At 40.3% G+C, this 25,275-nt stretch overlaps 1 protein-coding gene across 2 annotated transcripts in view; it reads right to left on the bottom strand.

The window, feature by feature from the left end:
- LOC139154386 (sodium channel protein type 5 subunit alpha-like) overlaps positions 1-25,275 on the bottom strand; it is a 408,716-nt gene that overhangs the window by 298,521 nt on the left and 84,920 nt on the right. For both annotated transcript variants that reach the window (XM_070728917.1, XM_070728916.1), the window contains exon 6: positions 2,777-3,007. In XM_070728917.1, coding sequence (XP_070585018.1) covers positions 2,777-3,007 — 231 coding nt within the window. The remainder of the gene's footprint in view (positions 1-2,776; positions 3,008-25,275) is intronic.

Here is a 25,275-nt window from a genome sequence, read left to right as displayed (position 1 = left end):
TGGAACTCATTTGTGAGATATTCATTAAGCTAACTGAGTCATTTGAGAAGGGTGGCATAGAAATCTAAATAACAATATCTAAATATCTAAATAACAACAACAACAACAACAACAACAATAATAATAATAATATCTAAGATTTTGAGTTTAATTACTGTATTGCCTCTCTCTAAACAGGACTAAAAAATTAACCATCTTTTTTTCTAGTAACATAGTTCTTGACATATTCTGCTTACATAGAAACATAGAAACATAGAAGACTGATCGCAGAAAAAGACCTCATGGTCCATCTAGTCTGCCCTTATACTATTTTCTGTATTTTAATCTTAGGATGGATATATGTTTATCCCAGGCATCTTTAAATTCAGTTACTGTGGATTTACCAACCACGTCTGCTGGAAGTTTGTTCCAAGGATCTACTACTCTTTCAGTCAAATAATATTTTCTCATGTTGCTTTTGATCTTTCCCCCAACTAACTTCAGATTGGGTCCCCTTGTTCTTGTGTTCACTTTCCTATTAAAAACACTTCCCCACTGGACCTTATTTAACCCTTTAACATATTTAAATGTTTCGATCATGTCCCCCCTTTTCCTTCTGTCCTCCAGACTATACAGATTGAGTTCATTAAGTCTTTCCTGATACATTTTATGCTTAAGACCTTCCACCAGTCTTCATTAAGTGCTTGTCATTAATGTATCAAGATACTTCATTTCTTTCCTAGCCATAACCTTATAGTGCCTTGATAAGGCCACACTTGGAATATTGAATCCAGTGCAAAAGGATGTTGAGACTCTAGAACAAGTGCAGAGAAGAGCAATAAAGATGATTAGGGATTTGGAAGCTAAACCCATAATCATCTTAAAGAATGGTTGCAGGAACTGGGAATGTCTAGTTTAATGGAAAGAAGGATTAGGGGAGACATGATAGCATAGCAGTCTTCCAATATCTCAGAAGTTGCTGCAAAAAAGAGGGAATCAGGTTATTCTCCAAAGCACCTGAGAGTAGAACTAGAAGCAGTGGATGGATACTAACCAGAGAGAAGCAATCTAGAACTAAAGAGACATTTCCTGATAGAACAACTAATCGGTGGAACAGCCTGCCTCCAGAAGTTGTGACTGCTCCAACACTGGAAGTTTTATTTTTTATTTTTTTAAATTTTTTTTAAAAAATTTTTTATTACAAATATATACACATTTACATACAATATATGTTTTATATTAATACAAGGCTAAATCAACGCATAACAAATAAACAAACAAACATGACAAACAAACAAACAAACAAACAAAAAATATTCTTAAAAAAAAGATCTAATTGCTTATTTAAGTACATTAATAACAATAACTATTCACTTAGCATATTTTATAATATTTGTACTTGTATTCCCTTCAGGAGGTAAGTTTTGAATGATTTTTGATTTTAAATTATTTTCTGGTGGAAGTTTTAAAGGAGGTGTTGGATATCCATGTGTAGGGTTTCCTGTTTAAGCAGGAGGTTGGACTAGAAGACCTCCAAGGTCCCTTCCAACTATGTTATTCTATTCTATGTTATTCTATTCTATGTTATTCTATTCTGTTCTATTCTATTCTATGTATATAATGTGAAAATATATAAATAAACTGTTTTTTAAAAATGAAACAGTTGTGAAGCATCTGAATTTTGATCACCTGACAATGGAGAAGCTGCAAGGGGTACAAATGTGAAAAGTGATCATAATTTACTTCTTTCAATAAACTCTTGTTATGTTGCTACCTACCTGTATCTGCTATTATTATTATTATTATTATTATTATTATTATTATTATTATTAATTAGATTTGTATGCCGCCCCTCTCCGAAGACTCGGGGCGGCTAACAACAATAAAGAAAACAATGTAACAAATCTAATATTAATCTAAAAAACCCCAATTTAAGAGACCAATCATACAAACAAGCATACCATGTATAAATTCTATAAGCCTAGGGGGAAGGGAAAAAATTTCAATTCCCCCATGCCTGACGACAGAGGTGGGTTTTAAGGAGCTTGCAAAAGGCAAGGAGGGTGGGGGCAACTCTGATATCTGGGGGGAGCTGGTTCCAGAGGGTCGGGGCCGCCACAGAGAAGGCTCTTCCCCTGGGACCCACCAAATGACATTGTTTAGTCGACGGGACCCGGAGAAGGCCAACTCTGTGGGATCTAATCCGTCGATGGGATTCGTTTGGCAGAAGGCGGTCCTGGAGATATTCTGGTCCAATGCCATGAAGGGCTTTATAGGTCATAACCAACACTTTGAATTGTGAACGGAAATTGATCGGCAACCAATGCAGACTGCGGAGTGTTGGAGTAACATGGGCATACCTAGGGAAGCCCATGATTGCTCTTGCAGCTACATTCTGCACGATCTGAAGTTTCCGAACACTTTTCAGAGGTAACCCCATGTAGAGAGCATTACAGTAGTCGAACCTCGAGGTGATGAGGGCATGAGTGACTGTGAGCATTGTGTCCCGGTCCAGATAGGGCTGCAACTGGTGCACCAGGCGAACCTGGGCAAATGCCCCCCCAAATGCTATAACTGGCAATTATCGTTTTACACACCAATTTACAGTTGGCATTAGCAAAAAAAAAAAAGCGGGAAGCTGCCTTAGGATTTCAGATTTTATTAACCATATTCATTTTGACCACCATAGGTGAGTAAACCTGCACGTCAGGCTGAAGCCATCATTTTGTGTTAGAGGCTTCGACATTTTGAGTTAGAGACATCGCAGTTCCCAAAGAGAGTCAAGGGATGAACCTACCTGGATCGCTGAGGAATTTGTTCAGGGTTTCCCAGGTCTTCTCGTCTGAAGCGAAGGTGCCATTGATGGATTCGAACTCTGTGTAGTCTCGGACACACTTGTTCCTGAGGTTACCCATGAACAGCTGGAGTCCTATGAGGGCGAAAACACTCAAGCAAAAAACGGTCAGGATCATCACATCCGCAAGTTTCCTAACTGACTGGATGAGGGCTCCAACGATGGTCTTCAAACCTAAGGAGACAACCATGAAGAGTTTAAGAGGCCAGCAGGTGAAAGCAGACACCATATGAATTACATATTATATGGTTAGCCTATGACATTGCTTCTCAAATAGTGGGGCGCCCCCCCCCCCTGGGAGGTCGCTGAGCAATGCCAAGGGGGGCGTGATCCCATAAAACCTGCTTTTTTTGCCACAGGATGCATGTCCTACCGGACATTTGTTACCGGTGCCTCCGTCACATTCCTCGGCGTTGTGTCCAGGGCAGCCTGTTCTAAAACAAAACGTCTTGCGCGTTCAAACTTCTCAAATTTGCAAGATGTCTTCTTTTAGAATGGGCTGCCCTAGACACAACAGCAAGTAACGCGATGGAGGTACTGGTACAAGTGTGAGGTATGATGCGCATCTTGTGGGGGGGCCCAATTTGGGGGGTGGCAGGTCGGTGGGGGTATCTGCGAGACGCGTGCCAGCAGAGAGTTGCGGGGATGTGAAATGTTTACTTCTCCCTCGGGGGGAGCATAACATAAAACAATTGAAAAGCACTGGCTTATGATCAGAATTGAGCCCAAACACTCTGTTGTTAAGCGAAACATTTCTTAAGTGAGTTTTGCCTCATTGTTCGGCCTTTCTTGGCACACTTGTCAAGTGGACCACTTAAGCTAATGAGACGGTTTTTAAGTGAATCTGGATCCCCCATTGACTTTGCTGGTCAGAGGGTCATCAAAGGGGATCACATGACAATGGTCGTAAGTATGAACCAGTTGCCAAGCCTCTGAATTTCAATCACATGACCAGGGGGGAGGCTGCAAAGGTTGTGACTGTGGAAAACGGTCATAAGTCAGTTTTTTCATTGCTATTATAACTTTGAACAGTTCCCAAAAGAACGCAAGTTCAAGATACCTATAGGTGAATTAATCCTCAAGATACTATAAGACATTGTTAAGATATTTAAATTTAGTAGCTGGGACAATGGGGTTGTACAAAGAGCCAGAAGGCAGTTATAGTTGATTGATTGGAAAGGTTCCTGCATGAGGCAATCTGCACTGCGATTGGTTGTTGTGGGTATGGAGGGGGAGTTTCCCTTTTTCCCCGCCTTTTTTCTTCTGTGGGCTCTGCGATTTACCTCATCATGCTCTTCTTTGCCTGTCTTGTTCACTGCATATTTTGATGTAAAATATACTTATTTATATAATACGACAAGTTCATGTCAGTATCTCTGGCTTCATTTGGACACCTACTGCACCATACCCTGACAAAAACCTATTTCAAACATTTCCCACTTTCAAACCTATGATAAAGATCAGGGGTCTCCGACCTTTACAACTTTAAGACTTGTGGACTTCAACTCCCAGAGTTCCTCACCCAGCAAAGCAAAGATCTCTGGGAGTTGAAGTCCACAGGTCTTAAAGTTGCCACGGTTGGAGACCCCTGATACAGATAATATGGCTGTGCAATGTTTCAGATTCAAAGGCAATAGAGCACTGCAAAGCATGTGGGACCAGAACTTAGCACCTGTCTGCAATTCTTTTACGCAGCTGCATTTTCCCCTAGAGCTAAAGAAATCCCAAATAAAACAATTCCCAAACCTTATCACTACCAAGAAAAGATTTCAAGTGCCTAGCACAGGCAAAACACGTTGAAATTATGGCAATGGAAAACAAAAGAACAAAAGTAAGGGAGGGATATCACTGGCACAGGCACTGGCATTTTTTTGTTCTTCAAAGCGGCCACCCAAAGGTGCTTTTTTCAAAAGGGAACTGGGCTTTCTTTCTTTTTCCTTGAAGATGTTTCGCTTCTCCTCCAAGAAGCTTCTTCAGTTCTGAAGTCAGAACGAAAGAAGCTTCCTGGATGAGAAACGAAATGTCTTCAAAGAAAAACAAACAAGTCCAGTTGCCTTTTGAAAAAGCAGCTGTAGGACAACTATGAAGTGGATGGCTGAGATTCTCCATAGATATTCAAGGGGGGCTCTTCCAACCGCCTCTGATTGTTAAAAGTAGTTTCTGCATATCGGCAGAAGCTATTTCCATTAAAGCCAAGGAACTAATTTACCGTAGATGGTCCAACCGTGCTCAGAACAAACTTGGTAGATTACCATAGCTTTAACTTAGGTGAATTTCTTTGCTAAGGAAAGTCCACTGGCTTAGCGGCTATTTATATCTATTAATCAATTTTGCCTTTTATTCCTGACCTATTTCAAAGAAGATAAAATATAAGAAAATAGGCATTTTTTAATTCCTTTCTGATTTTTTTTTCCAGAGAAATCCTAGAAACCTGAAGATTTGCAATTCTGTATCGACACAATTTCACAATTCAGTGATGGGGGTAAATACTGCATTTATTTATTTTACTTTTAATAAGTGAAGTTTAATTTTTTTTAAATGTGGTCTTTTTAATCTATTTTTTAAAATGCTTGTTTCTACATATGCATTGTTCTTTGCTTCATTTATTTATTTATATTTATATTTAATGTTTCTAAACCACACATTTCCCAAAGTTTGGGATGGTACACAATATACAATATCAATAAATAAACAACAAATAAAGTTAACATTAAAAGTCATTATTATTGAATATTATTATTTACGATTTTACACCACCCAAAATCACTTCTTATGAGTGAGTACATACATTTGATAAATAAAAAAACAAAATTTTTGGGGAAAATAATTAAACCTTTGAAGATGCGTGGGATAATGGTTCTATGCACTGCTTGTGATTGAGTGACTTGATCTGGGCTGATCCAAATGTGGCTATGTGATGGAAATTGACATTTGGTTCTCAAAGCCAAGGTTGATTTATCTAGCCATGTTTCTTATAATTCATTGCCGTGTACAACTCTTACATCCCTTACAGCAGAGTGTCAAAGTGGCAATTTTGGGGAGAAAAATCTAATAATTATTATTTTTAAAAATTTGTTGTGGAACATAAAGGGAGATGATAAATAATGACAGAAATATCAAGCAAGTTCACTGCAATTAACCATTTTGCTTTTACAGTACGGTAAGTCCTTGACTTACAATCACAATGGAGACCAAAATTTCCACTGCTAAGCAAGACAGTTGTTAAATGAGTCATTTTATGATATTCCTTGCCACAGTTGTTAAGTGAATAACAGCAGTTAAGTTAATAACACAGTTGTTAAGTGAATCTGGCTTTCCCATTGTCTTCACTTGTCAGAAGACCACAAAACATGATCACGTAACCCCAGGTCACTGCAACCATCATAAATGTGAACCAGTTGCTAAGACCCTGAATGTTGATCAAGTGATCATGGGCATGCTGCAAAAGTCCCAAGTGAGAAAAACAGTTCTTGGTTACTTTTTTCAGTGCCATTATAACTTCTAACAAACACTAAACAAATAGTTGTAAATCAAGGACTACATACATAGAGGTAGGTTCCTCCCGGTTCGGACTGGTTCGTCCAAACTGGTAGCGACATCGTGGTGACATCACTGAATTGGATCAATCAGTGCTAGTCCAAAGGTTCCCCCATCACTTTTTAAGATTTTTTGTGAATTTCTTACTTTTTGGAAGGTTTCTATTCTATTCTATTCTTTCTTCCAAAGCCAGCTGATCAACTCCTCAGCTGTGTTTTGGGCTGAAGAGAGCTCTCCCTCTAGCCTCTGGGTTTATATTGACCTTCTGCAACCCAACAAGACAGACAAAGACTTCATAGGATAATTAGGACCGCAGGGGGAAGAAACACAATTGCTGCCAACCCGCCTTCCATTGAGGACCTGTATACTCCACGAGTCAAAAAGAGGGTGGGGAAAATATTGACTGACCCCTCGCATCCTGGATATAAATTGATTCAACTCCTACCCTCAAAAGAGCACTATAGAGCATGCACACCAAGACAACTAGACACAAGAACAGTTTTCCCCCCGAACGCCATCACTCTGCTAAATAAATAATTTCCTCAACACTATCAATTTACTAAGGATGCGTTACTATTTACTATTAACCTTCTCATCATTCCTATCATCCATCTACTCCCACTTACGACTTTATAACTGTAACTTTGTGGCTTGTATCCTTATAATTTATATGGACTGGTACCTAATATTTATTTGATTGCTTATTTGACCCCTATGACAATCATTAAGTGTTGTACCTTATGATTCTTGACCGATAACTTTTCTTTTATGTACACTGAGAGCACATGCACCAGGACAAATTCCTTGGGTGTCCAATCACATTTGGCCAATAAAGAATTCTGTTTTATTCCATTCTCCTCTTCTATTTTATTCTGTTCCACTCCATTCTATTCTATTCTATTCTATTCTATTCTATTCTACTCTACTCTACTCTACTCCTATTCTATTCCACTCCATTGTACTCTATTCTATTCCACTCCATTCTATTCTATTCTACTCTACTCCTTCCTCTAAAGTCGAGCTAAGCTGTTTTTTCGGGCTGATTTCCAGCTACTGAGCCTGCACGGAAGCAAAATTGCACTCCCAAACGTGCACTTCCGTCGCGATGCGAAGTGGTGGGGAAGATAAGTAGGACCCACCCTTGACTACATTTATTATCAATCCAATGTCTAATGGCTTCCTGGCTCTACAGCTTCCTTTGCAGCTCATAATGCTGTAAATGAGCCCTTCACAATTTGGCTTCAACAAACATTGACCCATGGTAACCTGGGAATTATAGGCAATCATAGGAATTTTGAAGAACTATATAGGATTGAAAATGACATTTTTCTGTATGCAAGGTACATGCCATTCTTATGAGTTCTCCCCTTTCTCTGCAATTAGCCTGATTTCTCAAACAGCAGCTAAGCTTAATATACTTAAAACTAAAAAGGAAAGGGGGGAAGAATCCACCTCCCCAAATGCTCATATATAAAAAGGGGAAAATCCATGAAAACCTTTCACTAAAATAATGAGTATGGCTCACAATCTGCTAAAAGGGAAAAAATGCTAGAAGTGTCTTCCCAACCACTGAAAAAACTGTCTTAAAGGATTTTTTTTCCTTATAGAGGATCACGGCATTAAGGTCACCATAAAACGCTGCCAGATCAGTTTTCTAATGAATTTTAAATGAATAGCATCAGAATAGAGATGCCAGAATACTTATTAAGTGGGAATCTTTTAGGATATAATTTCTAAAATTATGACCAGATGGGGATTTCTCCTGTTGCAGTTGGTGGAACATAGACTGGTTTTGTTCTTAAGCCTTGGAAGTCCCTTGCTACTTAACTGTTGGGATATGTAGTACCAATAAAAAAGAATATTTACTACTCATGGTCGAACTGAGGGATCCTTGGTGTTCTCTGAGTTTCATTGGTTTTGGGGGTTTTTTGCAGAGATTTCATTGCCCAACTAGGTAACATCATAGAAGGGAGAAAGGTTTGTTTCCTGTTTATATACTAGTGGTTTGCCCTTTCATTGTTGGTGACAGTGTTCTTAGTGGTTCCTTAATTAAGATGTTGTTTACTATTTGCTTGTTTAGAATCATCATAGAATCATAGAATCCTTTCTTCTATTCCTATATCTCTTCTATTCTTTCATTGATATGTTCTATTATTATATCTTCTTTTCTATTATTTCTTAAATATATTTTACTCTGAGTATCTCCTCTATAACCTTCATCATGTACCTACAAGGGAAGAAACCCGAATATACCCGTGTAGGATTTGGAAATTTCTGGCAACGTTTCGACGAGGTCTCACTCGTCATCTTAAGCCTGGTGTTTCTGTCCTTGTTCTCAGGCGAACACTGCAAGACCTGAGCTGCCTTCCTTCTATAAATACTGGTGGCTGGGTGTGGTTTGATGGCTCAGCAATTGCCTGCTGTGTAGAAACTTCCTGGTGAGTCAGTGGGGTAACAATTGGGGTCGTTGATGTAGCTGAGGTATGCTGATTAGTTAATGGTTGTAGATTAGGCGTGATATCCTGAGTAGTTGGAACTTGCAGGCTACTTGATTGTTTTACAATGTGTGTTCTGAGTCTGGTTTCTATGGCTGGGATACATTTGAGGGCTGGTTTCCAGATGTCTGGTAAGCGAGAGGTATCATCCCGCTTGTTCATATTTTGTGATATATATATACCCACTAAAACCCTCACTGTGTATTGGACAAAATAAATAAATAAATAAAAATAAATAAAAAGATGACTGTCCAGTCTCTGTTTGAAGACCTCCAGTGAAGGAAAGCTCACCACCTCCTGTTTGTTTCCATTGATAGTTTCTTGACTGGATATTGTTTACTTTTCTAATATTATTCTTGGTATTAACCTCTGCTCATCTGAGTATCGAACACTGGTGATGTGTTTTGGTCTTTTTGCTTCATTTTTTACTTTTTGAATTGCCTCTTTTGAACGATGTGAAGATGTTGTTTCTCTCTGTGTGCCTATTGAAGATTGATGGGACTGAATGCTAGTTAATTTGGTAATGAAACATCTGCAAGAAGACCACCAAGCTCAGAGACCACCAAGGATTCTAGGGGGCATGTAGTCTCCAGGCTGCCAAGTTCAGCATATGAAAAAATGGGCAGGTATGTATTCAATTGTATTTTATTTATTTTGAACATTGCCGAGGCATTCTGCTCAGGTTTTTAAATTCACTCCAAACACTAGCTAGATAAATTTCCTATAGGCTAGGGAGGATCTCTAAGCCACATACAATTCATCCATTGTTTATTTTAATTATTTATTATTTGGATTTGTATGCCACCCCTCTCCAAGGACTCTTGAACTTTCTTTGTACATTTTCCCCAGTTTCAGAGGGCAGTAGGAGTAGCAGGATGCAAGAACTGATGTTGAATTGTCCTTTTCAAGATCACACTCTGGCATCTAAGCTTGGAAAAGAGAATCTGAAAAAATCTTGAATCTTGAAAAAAATTTGCATGTACTAAAATGGCTCTAATGGAACCAGAGCCTGGAGTTGAGACAGCGAAGCATCAATCTGCAGATTATTAGTCTGAGCTTCATCTCAGTGGAACCCCAACTTTGTTCAAGGCAAGAATATAATTTATTTCTAAATGTGTGCTAATTGCCTTTTGGGCCTCCACCTCCATCTCTCCATTTTGCTTAGCCTCCCACCATTAGCCTATTCTGTGCAAAACTAATCTAGAAAAAAAGGCTCAAACCTCATGAAGTGGTTTTTGATCAGCCTAATCTACCTACAAGAAGGTTCTTGTAAAAGTGCAACTGGAGAGAAATGCAGCTGGCCTGAATTCATTGGAGTTTTATAAACATTTTCCTTCTTTCTTGGATTGAATGTCAATAAAATAAAAGTGGTAAACTTATAGCAGTGATCCCTCCGTTTCTTTTAAAAAGAAACTTACTAGATGCATTTTGTCAACTCTTACATTACTTTTATCACTTGAGTCATAAGCCAAATCTGTTACTAGCATTTGCAAACAGTCATTGCCACGCTGAATACAGCAAGTAAAGCAGCTTTTAAGCATTTAAGGATTAAAAGAACTATGCCATCATTACAAAAACAACCTTTAAAAAAAATCAGTGTAGAGGCTTAGTAAGTAGATTTTTTTTACAAGAACTACCTCAAACTGTTAGGTTTTGAAAGATGTACTTCAATACTTCTAATTTTTCAGTTATGGAGGTTTATAAAGATAATCCGTACATGTTTTTTTTTCTTTCATGTTTAATCTTCTGAAACATCATAATATTTCATTTTGATATTCATTCCGTCCTCCCATATACAGTATAGATATGCAAGTGCAATCCTTGTTTAGTATTTAGTTAAGACTCCATAAGTCTAAATAGCTACCGAGGACAATTTCCTACAAACACTCCAGGTCACAACAAATGGGGACATATGTTTTGTTCTCACAGAGAGAAAAATTTGCAGAAAGCTATGGTACAAACAAACTTTGGAGGCAGTTTCCTAAATGCCGCACTGATGGAAATAAAATAACATTAGTTATTATTTATTCCCAAAATAGATTTTCCACCAAAAAAATAAATCAATTGTGGATGAAAAATGGATAATAATTTTTGATTTGTGTGTGTGTGTATTTGTGTTCCATGTCTTATAATAATCCGGGATCATCTTGTGTTAGTATCAAAACAATCTCTCTCCCTTATACACCCACTTTCAAAAATAGTACAACATGCAAACTTCTCATTAAAAAGAACTCATCCCTCTTAAGAAACAACTGTGGGCAGAATCCACCAGATATAAACTCAGTCAATTTGCCAGTCCCAACTGGATTTGTTCAATGAGGAATAACTGTACAGTGGTCCCTCTACTTAAGAAAGCCTCTACTTAAGAACTTTTCTAGATAAGAACCAGGTGTTCAAGATTTTTTTTGCCTCTACTTAAGAACCATTTTCTGTATGTATGTATGTATGTATGTATGTATGTATGTATGTATGTATGTATGCATGTATATATGTATGTATGTATGTATGTATGTATATGTTTTTTCTGTTATTTTTAAAAATTCAGCAAAAACATGTGGCATACGTATATGTATATACAGTATGTATATATATTGTTCTGAGTTTGGGTTTTCCCCATGTAATATTTTGAGTGTCTTTGCGATGTTTCAGCAAAATCACATTCACCATGACCAGGTTGAAATTAGTTAGTTAGTTAGTTAGTTAGTTAGTTAGTTAGTTAGTTAGTTAGTTAGTTTGATTGTTTGATTTTTATGCCGCCCGTCTCCTTAGACTCAGGGCGGCTTACAACATGTTAGCAACAGCAGAGCCAGCCTATTGCCCCTACAATCCGGGTCCTCATTTGACCCACCTCGCAAGGATGGAAGGCTGAGTCAACCTTGAGCTGGTGTTGAGATTTGAACCGCTGACCTACAGATCTGCAGTCAGCTTCAGTGGCCTGCAGTACAGCACTCTACCTGCTGCGCTACCCCGGCTCTTATTGGCTTCATGCTGCTCTGAATATGGTTTCTTTGCAGCTGCCATTTGTTCCTTATAAATAGGGGTGGGGGTGGAGTTCTGGTTCAAGTGTTGCAAGTAGATTGGGTTTTCCATCAGGCTGTGATATGGTTTTTTTGGTTAGGGCCACATATCGCAATCTTCACCTAGGGGTTCTAGGTAGTCATTAAGAGGCATTTAGTCCCAATGCCTTGAGAGGTGAAAATATCATCATCTCAAAGCAGACCTTTTATCTATCACACTCTGGGAACACAAGTAGGCATAGATCTCTTGTCCCAAAGGTGCTTTTCCCAAAAGTCAACTGGGCTTTCTTGATTTTTATCCTCGAAAACATTTTGCTTCTCATGCAAGAAGCTTCTTTAGTCCCAAAGAAATTAGAACTTCAATTCAGTTCAGAGTTGAACTGAATTGAACTCAAAAGCTGTTTGGATGCAAAGCAAAACATTTTCAAGGGAAAAAAAACCCAATGTCTAATTGCCTTTTGGAAAAGCACCTTTGGGACAGCCATAACCTGGATGATTGAGAATCTCCATAGACATGAACCTCTTGGTCTTTTTTTGCTAGAAAATAAAATGCAATTTTTTTTCCAGTATATTTTGGGAGACTAGTTATGATAATGGTTGTTATTTGGCCAGGACCGGATTTTATTATTTCAGCACCTCCCTTACGAAACCAGGTTGCAACGCCTTGGTCTCTTCAGCCTTGAAAGACGGCGTTTAAAAAGTGACTTGATCGAAGTGCATAAAATCATGCATGGGATAGAAAAGGTGGATAGAGGAAAATTATTTTCTCTGTCAATGCAATACTAGGACGGTGGGGCACTCCCTAAAGCTCATAGGTAAGAAAGTGAGGACAAATCAAGGGAAATATTTCTTCACCCAGTTTATGGAATTCACTTCCAGAAGAGGTCATGACAGATGTCAGCCTGGATAGCTTCAGGGCAGGTTTAGACAGATTCATGGATGCCAAGTGTATCGGTGGTTATTGAAACAGATGTCCAAGTGCCGCCTCTATGTTGATTGAGGCAGGCAGGATTCCCTTGAGTACCATTTGTTGGGGGTCAAGAGAAAGGGAGGGTCTTGCCTTCTCTTTCTGCTCAAGATCCCCATGGACAATTGGTGGGTACACAGAATGCTGGACTCGATGGGCTTTGGCCTGATTCAGCATGGCTCTTCTTATGTTCTTATAGTTTATGCTTACTTGTTAACTCTGGTTTTACCTGGTTTTTACAGATCTTGGAATGGGGTAGGGTATTTTAAAAGGCATAAGCCTTTTCTGCAGAGCTGAGCTTTCTTACTAATGAAAGAGACATTTTGAGCAATGGAGCTGAACGTATGCAGCATTTCTGAGACGTACTTTAAACATTTATTAACCGTAATCTATAAAATATGTTATGTATTTTTTAAATTTATTTTTGAATCAATACGAACTGAAATGCCACACCCATTTCCACCTTCATTGTCCATTTGCTGAAATGCAAACTGGGGATTCCTTTCTGAGAATTTTCAAGGAACTCTGGCATTCAAAGAGAATCTGTCTTTTCTGCCTTGCTCAATGACAGAATCAGGACAGTGCTTTGAATTGACTTTCTATCTTGTTGCATAACCCACATCGAGCTGACCACGTTTCTGTTTTATCACAAGAGAGTAAAACTTTTACCCTGGCTGCTCAGGATAGTGCTAGAGTAGAAATGGCATTTAAACAGAAGGAATCTCAAAGACAATACAAGCTGGAATAGATAATAATAATAAAAACTGTACTTAGGGAATATTTTGAGCCCTCATAAATTTTAGCAGGGAGATATTTGACAGAATTTGAATTATCCACATCAACAATGCGGACTGCGTTGGCTGCCGATTGGTTTCCGGACACAATTCAAAGTGTTGGTTATGAACTATAAAGCCCTACATGGCATAGGACCAGACTACCTCCGTGATTGCCTTCTGCCGCACGAATCCCAGCGTGCGGTCAGGTCCCACAGAGTTGGTCTCCTCAGGGTCCCATCAGCCAGACAATGCCGGCTGGCGGGACCTAGGGGAAGAGCCTTCTCTGTGGGAGCCCCGGCCCTCTGCAATCAACTCCCCCCAGAGATTCGCACTGCCTCCACCCTCCTTGCCTTCCGTAAGAACCTGAAAACTGGACCCCAGCCTCTGCCCAGTGAATGTATTGGATGTGAAAGTATGCATGTGATTGTTCGATTTTAAATGATTAGCTTTAAGATAATTTTTAAATTAACTATTCTATTAATTGGCTTAGAAATGTTTTATATACTGTACCTTTACTATCGAAATGTTTTAAGCTGCTCCAAGTCCACGGAAAGGGGCGGCATATAAGTCCAATATATGTATCACATGTCTTTGCTGAATTTTTAAAATTAAGGGAGACTAGGATAGCGCTATTTCGGCCTTGTTCTGGCCTCATCAGCTAGCCATACCTTTACTGGGATTTGATCTGGCAGCTTCTGCCTTGTAAGGCAGAGAATTAACCTCTAGGCCACAGGAACTGATCCGACAGAAAAAACATATAGACCCTCCCTGGTACAAAGTTGTAGGGATCAGATCTGGTGGCCTACCAAACGCCTAGCCGACAAAGACCACCTGGAACCTGAATTACGCAGTTAATTTCCAATGGATTCCAAAGAGAGGCAATCAACAACTTAATCCAAAAAGAGACACCCCCCAAGAACCAAGACACAGAACAGAACAATGGCATCGCCCTCCTCCCTTGCATCAAAGGCACCACAGATAAAATCAGTAAAGTTCTCCGCAAACACAACATCAAGACAGCCTTTGGTACAGATAAAAAAATAGCCAACATCCTAAGAAACCCGAAAGACAATATCCAGCTAGAAAACCAGGGAGTTTATCAAATACCGTGTAAAATCTGCCCAGCCATATATATTGAATAAACTAACAGGAGAGTAAATGCACGTGTTGCAGAACATAAGAATGCATTAAGGAAAAAAGAAAAAACTCCTCCCTTTTCCAACACTTCAAAACTGCAGGACATGAAATTGATTTTGACAGTGCTAAATTAATTTCCAAAACAGAACACTACAGCAAAAGAATAATCATGGAAGCCATCGAGATAGAAAAACATCCCCAAAATATGAACAAGCGGGATGATACCTCCCACCTACCAGACATTTGGAAACCAGCCCTCAAACGTATCCCAGCCATAGAAACTGAAACCAGACTCATAACACACATTGCAAAACAATCAAGTAGCCTGCAAGCTCCAACTACTCAGGATATCACGCCTAATCCACAACCATTAATTAATCAGCATACCTCAGCTACATCAACGACCCCAGGTGTTACCCCACTGACTCACCAGGAAGTTTCTACACAGCAGGCAATTGCTGAGCCATCAAACCACACCCAGCCACCAGTATTTATAGAAGGAAGGCAGCTCAGGTCTCGCTGTGTTCACCCTACAACAAGGACAGAAACACCAGCCTGAAGATGACGAAGCCTCATCAGCTAGCCACACCCTTTCCTTTACTGGGATTCGATCTGGTGAACTCTGCCTTGTAAAGCAGAGAACTAGCAGTTAGAGCTATCAGATCAGAACCCTTCCAGCTCTGTATATATATATATAAAATGTTTTTTGCTGAATTTTTAAAATTCATATACATATATATAAACTCTGTACAGCAGTACTTGGATAATGTTAATTGGTGCTGGGAGGTGTGATGAATACCAAAAAACAATGAGTATGAAACAGCGTTTCCCCATAAGGAATAATGTAGCGAGTCCGAAGGAAGCCAGCATAGACAAGTTTTAGCTTGTTCATTGAATACCAAACAAATGATGAGTACTGGGACAAAAAAATTGGATCAAAATGCACTGAATACCAAATTCAATGAGTTTCAAATCAGTTGAGTGCCAAGATACCACTGTATTCCAAAAAGGCTTCAACCGCACTTTTTCCCCCCCAAATAACTCAACAACAAGTCATCAATGAAACTAATGCAACTTTCCAACCGCATTAGGGCCTTTCATCTAAATGGAGAGAGAGTACAGATTTAATCTAGTATGACCCATGTCAACATGTCAGATCTACATTTTATTGAATCAAGTCTTAGTCTCAACTAAATATGGATATGATAGTTGGGAATTATGTATTTGTGGAGAAGATGCTGTCTCACATTGAGCAAAGGTACTACGGACTAATTAAAAACATTTTGTTGATGACAGGTCTATAAATGATTAATAATCTGCTGATAACTTAGGCTAAAGTTCAGAACAGCATGAGTTTGTAGGAAGCATCTTTTGTTCAGTAACTGGACCAGGCTTTGCACATACAGGGGTGCGAAACTCCAGGCCCGGGGGCCAGATCTGGCCCGTTAGGTGCTTAGATCTGGCCCATAGGGTCACCCTGGAAACAGGGATCCCAATACCTCTGCAGTGAAAATTGAGTCCAGAAGGTTGCACGAAGCCATTACATCCTATTAGGTCACACAGAGTCGGCCTTCTCCGGATCCCATCGACTAAACAATATCATCTGGCGGAACCTAGGGGAAGAGCCTTCACTGTGGTGGCCCCGGCCCTCTGGAATCAACTCCCCCCAGAGATTGAAATTGCCCCCATCCTCCTTGCCTTCTGTAAAATGTTGAACACCCATCTATACCGCCAAGCATGGGGGGGTTTAATTTCTCCCCTTACCTTTCTGACTCAATATACGAGATTGGTATGATTGTTTTAGAATTGTTAGTTTTTATAATAATGTGGTTTTTAATATAGTTTATATTGGATTTGTATTTTATTGTATTTATTGTTGTTGTGAGCCATCCCGAGTCCTCAGAGAGGGATGGCATACAAATCTAAATAATAATAATAATAATAATAATAATAATAATAATAATAATAATAATAATAATACATCCGCCTTGGGAGTCTATTCTCTCTGGCAGAGTGCTTGGACCACCACAGACGCCCGTGACATGAGTGATGTCAATCAGGCCATGCACACCTTAGCCATGCCCACCCTAGCCCCCAAGTTCAAACATAATCCTAATGTGACCCACAATGAAATCGAGTTTGACACCCCTGACATAGAAGCTTAAACTGCTCCAAAAACCTTCAAATAAAGCATTCAGCCAGGAACATATTTTGTCCATGATGGCATCTTCCAATCCATGTCATATTTTGAACTCGGGGTTGCTTTTATATGTGTGTCAAGAGACAAGTGCCCTTGAACACACCTGTGATTTGCAGACTAGTTTTGGGGGTGCAGGGCAGGCTCTGAGGCATATGTAGCATGAAGCATAGAAAAGAATAACCAAAGAGGTTAGGAGGTATGCCTGGCAATCTGTCTCTCTTATTAGACATCTGAGACACTTTATTTATTTATTCATTCATTCATTCATTCAATTTTTATGCCGCCCTTCTCCTTAAACTCAGGGAGGCTTACAACATGTTAGCAATAGCATTTTTTTAACAGAGCTAGGCTATTGCCCCCACAATCCGGGTCCTCATTTTACCCACCTCGGAAGGATGGAAGGCTGAGTCAACCTTGAGCTGGTGATGAGATTTGAACCGCTGACCTTCAGATCTACAAGTCAGCTTCAGTGGCCTGCAGTACAGCACTCTACCTGCTGCGCCACCCCGGCTTTCGCCCCTGAGCAATTGGCAGCAGAGAATGGGAATGGGAAAGCTATATGCTGGGGAGCTGGAAGCAACTTCTGATCGGAGTAAACAATCCTGGTCTAAGTAGAGTTTCATTAAGTAGAGGACAGTTTCACACTTCCTACACGCCAGGAAGACAATAACTAGTCTAAACAGACCAAAAATATCACTGAAGAAGGGGCAATTTCACACCTCCTGCAAAACCAGGAAGACAACTGTAGTCTAAACAAACCAAGAATGTCACTGAGTAGGAGGCAGTTTCACACTTCCTACAAGCCAGGTAGACTGTTCCTTGTCTAAACAGGCCAAGGTTTGCATTGGGTACAGGACAGTTTCATTCTTCATTCATTCCAGATAGGAACCTTGATACTATGGAAGAAAAGGATCGAGGCTGGCCAGGGAGTGTGCGTGTGTAACATGAAAGGCGAAGGATCTATAGCAGTGATGGCAAACCTATGGCAAGGGTGCCAGAGGTGGCACATGAAGCCATATCTTCGGGCACATGAGCTGTTGTCCTAGCTCAGCTCAACTAGCAAATGCTCTGTCCTACACATTGGGAAAAAGAATCTGAACTCCAAATACGAACTGAATAATCAAATTATCACAGATAACCCCCACTCGGTTAAAGACCTCGGTATACTAATAACAAAAGATTTAAGTGCCAAAGCCCACTGCAACAACATAGCCAAGAAGGCTTCAAGAGTTGTAAATCTAATCCTACATAGCTTCTGCTCTGGCAAGCTCTCATTACTCACCAGAGCGTACAAAACTTTCGCCAGACCCATCCTCGAATACAGCTCATCTGTTTGGAACCCATATCGCATCTCAGACATCAACACCCTTGAAAATGTCCAAAGATACTTCACCAGAAGAACCCTTCACTCCTCCACTCGAAACAGAATACCCTACGAGACTAGACTTTCAATCCTGGGCCTAGAAAACTTAAAACTAAGATGCCTTAAACATGATCTAAGTATTGCCCACAAGGTTATATGCTGCAATGTCCTGCCTGTCGGCGACTACTTCAGCTTCAACCACAACAACAGAAGAGCTCACAACAGATTTAAACTTAATATTAACCGCTCCAAACTTGACTGTAAAAAATACTACTTCAGTAACCAAGTTGTCGAAGTTTGGAACTCATTGCTGGTCTCCATAGTGTCATTCTCAAACCCCCAACACTTTACCCTTAGACTATCCACAGTTGACCTCTCCAGATTCCTAAGAGGTCAGTAAGGGGCGAGTACAAGTTCACAAGAGTGCCTTCCGTCCCCTGTCCTATTGCTCTCCTATATCTCCTATACCTTTCTTCTATTCCTATATCTCTTCTTCTATTCTTTCACTGATATATTTTATTCCTGTTTCTTCTTTTCTCTTCTTTCTTAGATATACTTTATATCCTCTATAACCTTCATTATATATTTACTATATATATATACCCAATGTAACTCTCATTGTGCAATGGACAAAATCAATCAGCAAATCAATAAATCGATGTGTATGTGTGTGTCGGCCAGCTGATTTTTGGCTCATACAGAGGCTCTGGGAGGGCATTTTTGGCTTACAGAAAGCCTCTTGGGGGATGGTAGAGGGCATTTTACACTCTGCTGACTCCAGGAAAGCCTTTGCTGCCTGGGGAGAGTGAAACACAAGCCTACTAAGCCCACCAGAAGTTGGGAAACAGGTCATTTCCAGACTCTGGAAGGCAGGGGGAGCTGTTTTTGCTGTCTCCAGGCATTGAATTATGGGTGTGGGCACCCCCACATGCGCAATAGCATGCAGGCACACTCTTTCGGCACCCGAGGAAAAAAAGGTTTGCCATCCCTGATCTATAGTTTAGACCTGACAGCAATTCTCCAGGTCCATTGGCTTTGGATGACCTTTTGCTCAGTTCTTGACTTTTTGCATGTTTAAAGCCAAACCAGTCATGGGATTACTTGTATGTATGTCCCCAAGTGATTTTCCAAAAGGCAACTTGACTTTCTTGGGGTTATTTTTCCCCCCATGAAAAAGGTTTCACTTCTTCACAGAAGCTTCAAAGGAAAAACAACAATAAGAAGGCCTAGTCGCCTTTTGAAAAAAACACCTTTGGGACCATCACAACCTGGATGATTGAGGATCTCCATAGCTATTTGCATGAATATAATTTATGTACACCATTTGTAAAAGTAGCACTATGGAAAAGACTGCTGAGTATTGACAGAAATATGGGACTATATAAAAGAGGAGTTGTAGGGTGATTTCTTTCTTTTTTTGACATCTAAGCAAATATAATTTACCTGAATCTGATTTGTCAACTTGTATGCTTCTTTGCCTAACAACAGGGAAACTGGTGTAAGGGAATTATCTTAAGGAGTTGCTAGATCACACAACACTGCAAATATTTCAGCCATATTTAAAAATAAGAGCATTGCAATTATTTTATGTTTAAGGTTGGTAAGCACTAATTTGGGAATGACTTTTATCTATCTATCTATCTATCTATCTATCTATCTATCTATCTATCTATCTATCTATCTATCTATCTATCTACCTACCTACCTACCTACCTATCTATTTATTTTGACCAATACACAATAATACACAATGAAGGTTATAGAGGATATAGTAGAGAAGAAATACAAGATATAGGAGAGACTATAGGACAGGGGACGGAAGGCACTCTAGTGCGCTTATGTACGCCCCTTACTGACCTCTTAGGAATCTGGAGAGGTCAACCATGGATAGTCTAAGGGTAAAATGTTGGAGGTTAATTATCCCTGGGAAATGGCTCACCGTCTATGCCTTACTACAGGTGGCAACCTAATTTCTAGAGAAATCTTATTTATTTTATTTATTTATTAGATTTGCATGGCGTCCCTCTCCGAAGAATCGGAGCGGCTATTCCAGTAAAGAAGTTCTAACATCTTTCTAACATCGTTCTCTCAAATTCAACAATTGCAACAAATGGAAATTTCTTTCAAGCAATTTCCAAATTAATTTTGGGAGCCAAATGCCAGGGATGGGCAAAGGTGAAACAAGTAGAGGCAGAATCAATACCCACACACAGAGGGGTGGTTATTTATCCCTTTATTCTCGTTCACGTCAAAAGATGCCAAGGAGTGAACAGAAAGGGTATTTTTATTTTGGTGACCAGTTACATACTTCAAATATTTGTTTTCCTTCTTTTATTGTTGTAGCATTAAATCTCCGCAACCTCTTTCCTTCTCCCTAACCCTTTCTTTTACTGCGCTCTCGTTTCCTCCCTATGTCTCATTCTGTCTCCATTCACACATCTCTATATCTTTTCCTATTTTCTCTGTTTTATTCCTTCTCCTCTTCTTTCATTCACTGTCTCTGTTTATCTTTTTCTGCCTTTATAGAGCAGGGGTCTCCAACCGCCGGTCCGCGGACCGGCACCGGGCCGCTGGGGGTTTTCAGCCGGTCCGCGGCGCCAGGGCCCCCTCGGCCTTTCCGCGCTGCCCACCGCCCGCCCGATTTGCCCCCTCTGCTCCTCTGCCACCTCCTGCCTTTCACCGCAGCTCCTCCCGCACCCGGAACGCACGCCCTGCCCGCCTCACATTTGCCGAGAGGACTTTCGCCCCGGGCTCTCAGCAAGGGGGCTGCATGAGAGGCGGGGCCGGCGGAAGGTGATATTCAATGTCGGGGGCGCACGGGCGGTCTTGCGCGCGCTCCCTATCTCCCTGCTAGCCCACTCGGAATACTGTATTCAAAATAAGAAAAGCCTTCGCCGGCAAAGGCTTTTCTTATTTTGAATACGTATTCCGAGTGGGCTAGCAGGGAGATAGGGAGCGCGCGCAAGACCGCCCGTGCGCCCCCGACATTGAATATCACCTTCCGCCGGCCCCGCCTCTCATGCAAACCCCCTTGCTGAGAGCCCGGGGCGAAAGTCCTCTCGGCAAATGTGAGGCGGGCAGGGCGTGCGCGCGTCACCGCTGAGAAGAACGGAGAGAGAACGAGAGTGAGTGAAAGCAACAGACAGCAAGATAGAGAGAAAGTGAGAAAGAGAGAGTGAGAGAAAGGGGGGGAGAGAAAGAGATAGCAAGAGAGAGAGAACAAGAGAGAGAAAGAGCGTGAGAAACAAAACAAGAGAGAAAGAGAGAGAGAGAGAAAGCAAAAGAGACAGAAAGAAAACAAGAGAGAGAAAGTGAGAAGAAGAGAGAGAAAGAGGGGGAGAGAGAGAGAAAGAGAGAGGGGGGAGAGAGAGAAAGAGAGGGAGAAAGAGAGGGAAAGGGGGGAGAGATAGCAAGAGAGGGAGAGAGAAAGAGAGAGGGAAAGGGGGAGAGAGGGGGGAGAGAAAGAGGAGATAAAGGAAGAGGAGAGAGAGAAAGGAAGAGAAAGAAAGAAAGAGGGATAGAAAGAGAGAGAGAGTGAGAGATGCTCAGTGAGCCTTTCTTTGAAGTTGCCTTTCTTTCTTTCTTTCTTTCTTTCTTTCTTTCTTGCTCTTTTTCTTTCTCTCTTTTACCTTTCCTTCCTCTATTTCTTTTCTTTCTCCTTCCTACCTTCTTCCCTCCCTCCCTCCAGTCCTTCCTCTCTTACTCTCCCCTTTCATAAGTTTCCTTGCTTCCTTCCTCTGTTCCTGTCCCTTCCCTCTTTCCTTCTTTCTTCCTTCCTTCCTTCCTTTCCTCCCTTCCTTTCCTCCCTCCATTTCTTGCTTTCCTTTTCCTTCCTCCCTTCTTTCCTCCCTCATTCCCTTCTTTCACTCCTTCCTCTCTTACTCTCCCCTTTCACACCTTTCTTTGCTTCTTTGCACCCTTCTTCTGTTCCTGTACCTTCCCTCTTTCCTTTCTTCCTTCCCACCCTCCGTCCATTCATTCACCCATTCCTCTCTTGATCGCCCCTTTTACGGCGCCGCTGACAGCTAGCTCCCCCCCCCCCCACCGGGCCATGGAAAACTGGTCTAGTTGAAAGCCGGTCCCTGGTGCAAAAAAGGTTGGGGACCTCTGTTATAGAGGAACAGGAGTATACAAGGAAAGAAAACTGTCGCATACACAACAAAAATATAGCCACTAACTATCATCAATATTTCTTTGAACAACAGAAACAAGAGGTTTTACCAAATTTGGGCAGATTGCAATCTATAGTGCATGAGTTGAGTACAACTTGGTAAAATCTGAAGTTGCCCAGCCCTACCAACAATAGAGATGCAATTCAACACATTCCTTGATCAGCCCCATTGATCAAGAACAGTAAATGATTATTATTATTATTATTATTATCACATTTATGAGAATTCTTGCAATTAAAATTCAAAGTAAGCAGGATGAGACTTCAAAAACAATCCGTGTTAACGTCCAATAAATGCTAGTCAATTTCCTCATTTGAGTTGTGTCTCATTTAAACAATGAACAACCTCTACAGCCTTAAAAAGGCATTCAGGAATAACATGGGGAGCAAATCTTATAGGACACAATCCTTCCAGGTCTCCTGCTTGAATCCCACGTAAGAAAATTCAGCTTGAATAGCCATGCACTATTTCTTTCAGTTTCAGTATTTATCAAGAGCAAGATAGCTGTCAGTTACTTTCTGCCCCAATCAGGTGTCCCACTGCAAATAAGCCATTTTTTAAAAAAGCATTAGAATAGCAAGCAACACCAAACTTTCGAAATTCAGGGCATCCCTGAACACTAGCCTGGTTCTCCTATGAGAACTAGCAGCATTCATATGTTTTTGAACTTTAAAGCAGTGTCTCCCAACCTTGGCAACTTGAAGATATTTGGACTTCAACTCCCAGAATTCCCCAGCCAGCGAATGCTGGCTGGGGAATTCTGGGAGTTGAAGTCCAGATATCTTCACGTTGCCAAGGTTGGGAAACACTGCTTTAAAGCATCCATGCTCATGTTGAAAATTCACAACTAGACATGTAAAATATTTTATTTCCTGTAACTTGGATAAATAGATATCTCATTGACACCTTATCTGGTTTCATCTTTCACGTGAACCTTATATCCCCTTTATTCCTTTTATCCAAGAAATGCTTCCTGAGTCAGAAAATCATGCACATGGCAAAGATAACATCCCCCAAAGCATGCCATTGTTGTTGGGTAACAGAGGAGTAGTGTAGAACTGGTTCATTCCCTCTCGGCAAGAAACTATCTGTATTTTTTTTTCTTTTCATTCTGAGGTCCAACCTGTTCTGTTAGGACTTCTTCAGTCTCATATCCTCCCAAAAAAAAGTTTGGACAAAAAATTCTCTCTCTCTTCCTCCCCTTCACTCTTTTTTTTCTCCCTCCCTTTCTCTCCCTTCCTTCCTTTCTCTTCCTTCCTTCCTCTTTTTTGCTCTCTTTCTCTCTCCCTCCCTCTATGTCTTTCTCTCTCTCTCCTTCCCTCCCTCTTTCTCTCTCTCTTGTTTTCTTTCTCTCTTTCTCTCTCTCTTTCTTTCTCTTGTTCTCTCTCTCTTGCTTTCTTTCTCTCTCTCTTATTCTCTTTCTCTCTCTCTCTCTTTCTTGCTTTCTCTCTCTCTTGCTTTCTTTCTCTCTGAGCTTCGTGGCACACCTGACCATGTCTCGCGGCACACTAGTGTGCCACGGCACACTGGTTGAAAAACACTGAACTAAGCAATGCAGGTTGACCAGACCACGGGGTAGGGCCTTCTCTGTGTCCACCCCAGCTTTATGAAGCCAGCTCCCCACCCCACCCCGATGTCCGTACTGCTCTCACCCTACTGGCCTTCCAAAAGTCCATGAAGACCTGGCTTTGCCAGCAGGCCTGGGGGCCATAAAACTGACATCTTCATGGCCAAATGATATTGAATGGTACTTATGTATGTTGTCTGGATTGATTGAGTTATGGGTTTTTAAATTGGGATTTAAGAATTTTTGGTTTTCCATATTTGACTTCTTTTTTTACTGTATTTGTATTTTTACATTATTGTAAGCTGCCCTGAGTCCTTCAGGACTGGGTGGCATAGAAGCCAAACAAACAAACAAACAAACAAACAAACAAACAAACAAACAAACAAATAAATAAATAATAAAATTAAATAAATAATAAAATTAAATAAATAAATAATAAAATTAAATAAATAAATAATAAAATTAAATAAATAAATAATAAAATTAAATAAATAAATAATAAAATTAAATAAATAAATAAATAATAAAGTTAAATAAATTGGGGTTTCCTTGTTGGTCTTATAAAACACAGACACATTTGGCTCTTTCCCAAAAGTCCTGAAATACATTGTTAGACAGATAATATAGATGCTCCCCGACTTACGATAAAAATCGAGCACAAAAATTCCTGTTGCGAAGTGAGAAATTTGATGGGTGAGTTTTTACACCATTCTACAACTTTTCTTGACACCTTTGTTAAGTGGATTACTGCCAGTTGTTACATTAGTACCACGGCTGTCCATTGAATCTGGCTTCCCCATTGACTTAGCTAGGGAGAAGATCACGAAAGGTCATCTCATTACCTTGGGACAATCGAGTCAGTTGCCAAACATCTAAATTTTGGTCACATGACCCATTGAGGATGCTACGATTGTCAAAAATGTGAAAAACAATTAGGTATGTCACTTTTTAGATGCCGTTGTAACTTCGAATGGTCACTACATATGAAAAGTTGTAAGTCAAGGACTACTTGACTGTACTTTGGTTGCAACTTTGATAGCTTGTATACTATCAAAATTCCACAGTAGATCAAAACTCTTGGAGTTTATCTCAGCCTTGACATTGCATAAATGTTTGTTTGTTAGATTTCAATCCTTGGATTTTCTTGGGGCAAAGCAGGATTCCTAATAATGAATTATGCACCTGTGTATTGTAGAAAGTTATTTAACTGT

The sequence above is a fragment of the Erythrolamprus reginae genome, chromosome Z (assembly GCF_031021105.1).
Source record: "Erythrolamprus reginae isolate rEryReg1 chromosome Z, rEryReg1.hap1, whole genome shotgun sequence".
NCBI classification, from domain to species: domain Eukaryota; kingdom Metazoa; phylum Chordata; class Lepidosauria; order Squamata; family Dipsadidae; genus Erythrolamprus; species Erythrolamprus reginae.
The sequence above is the reverse complement of the archived record's forward strand: the minus strand, read 5'-3'. Positions and strand labels throughout refer to the sequence as shown.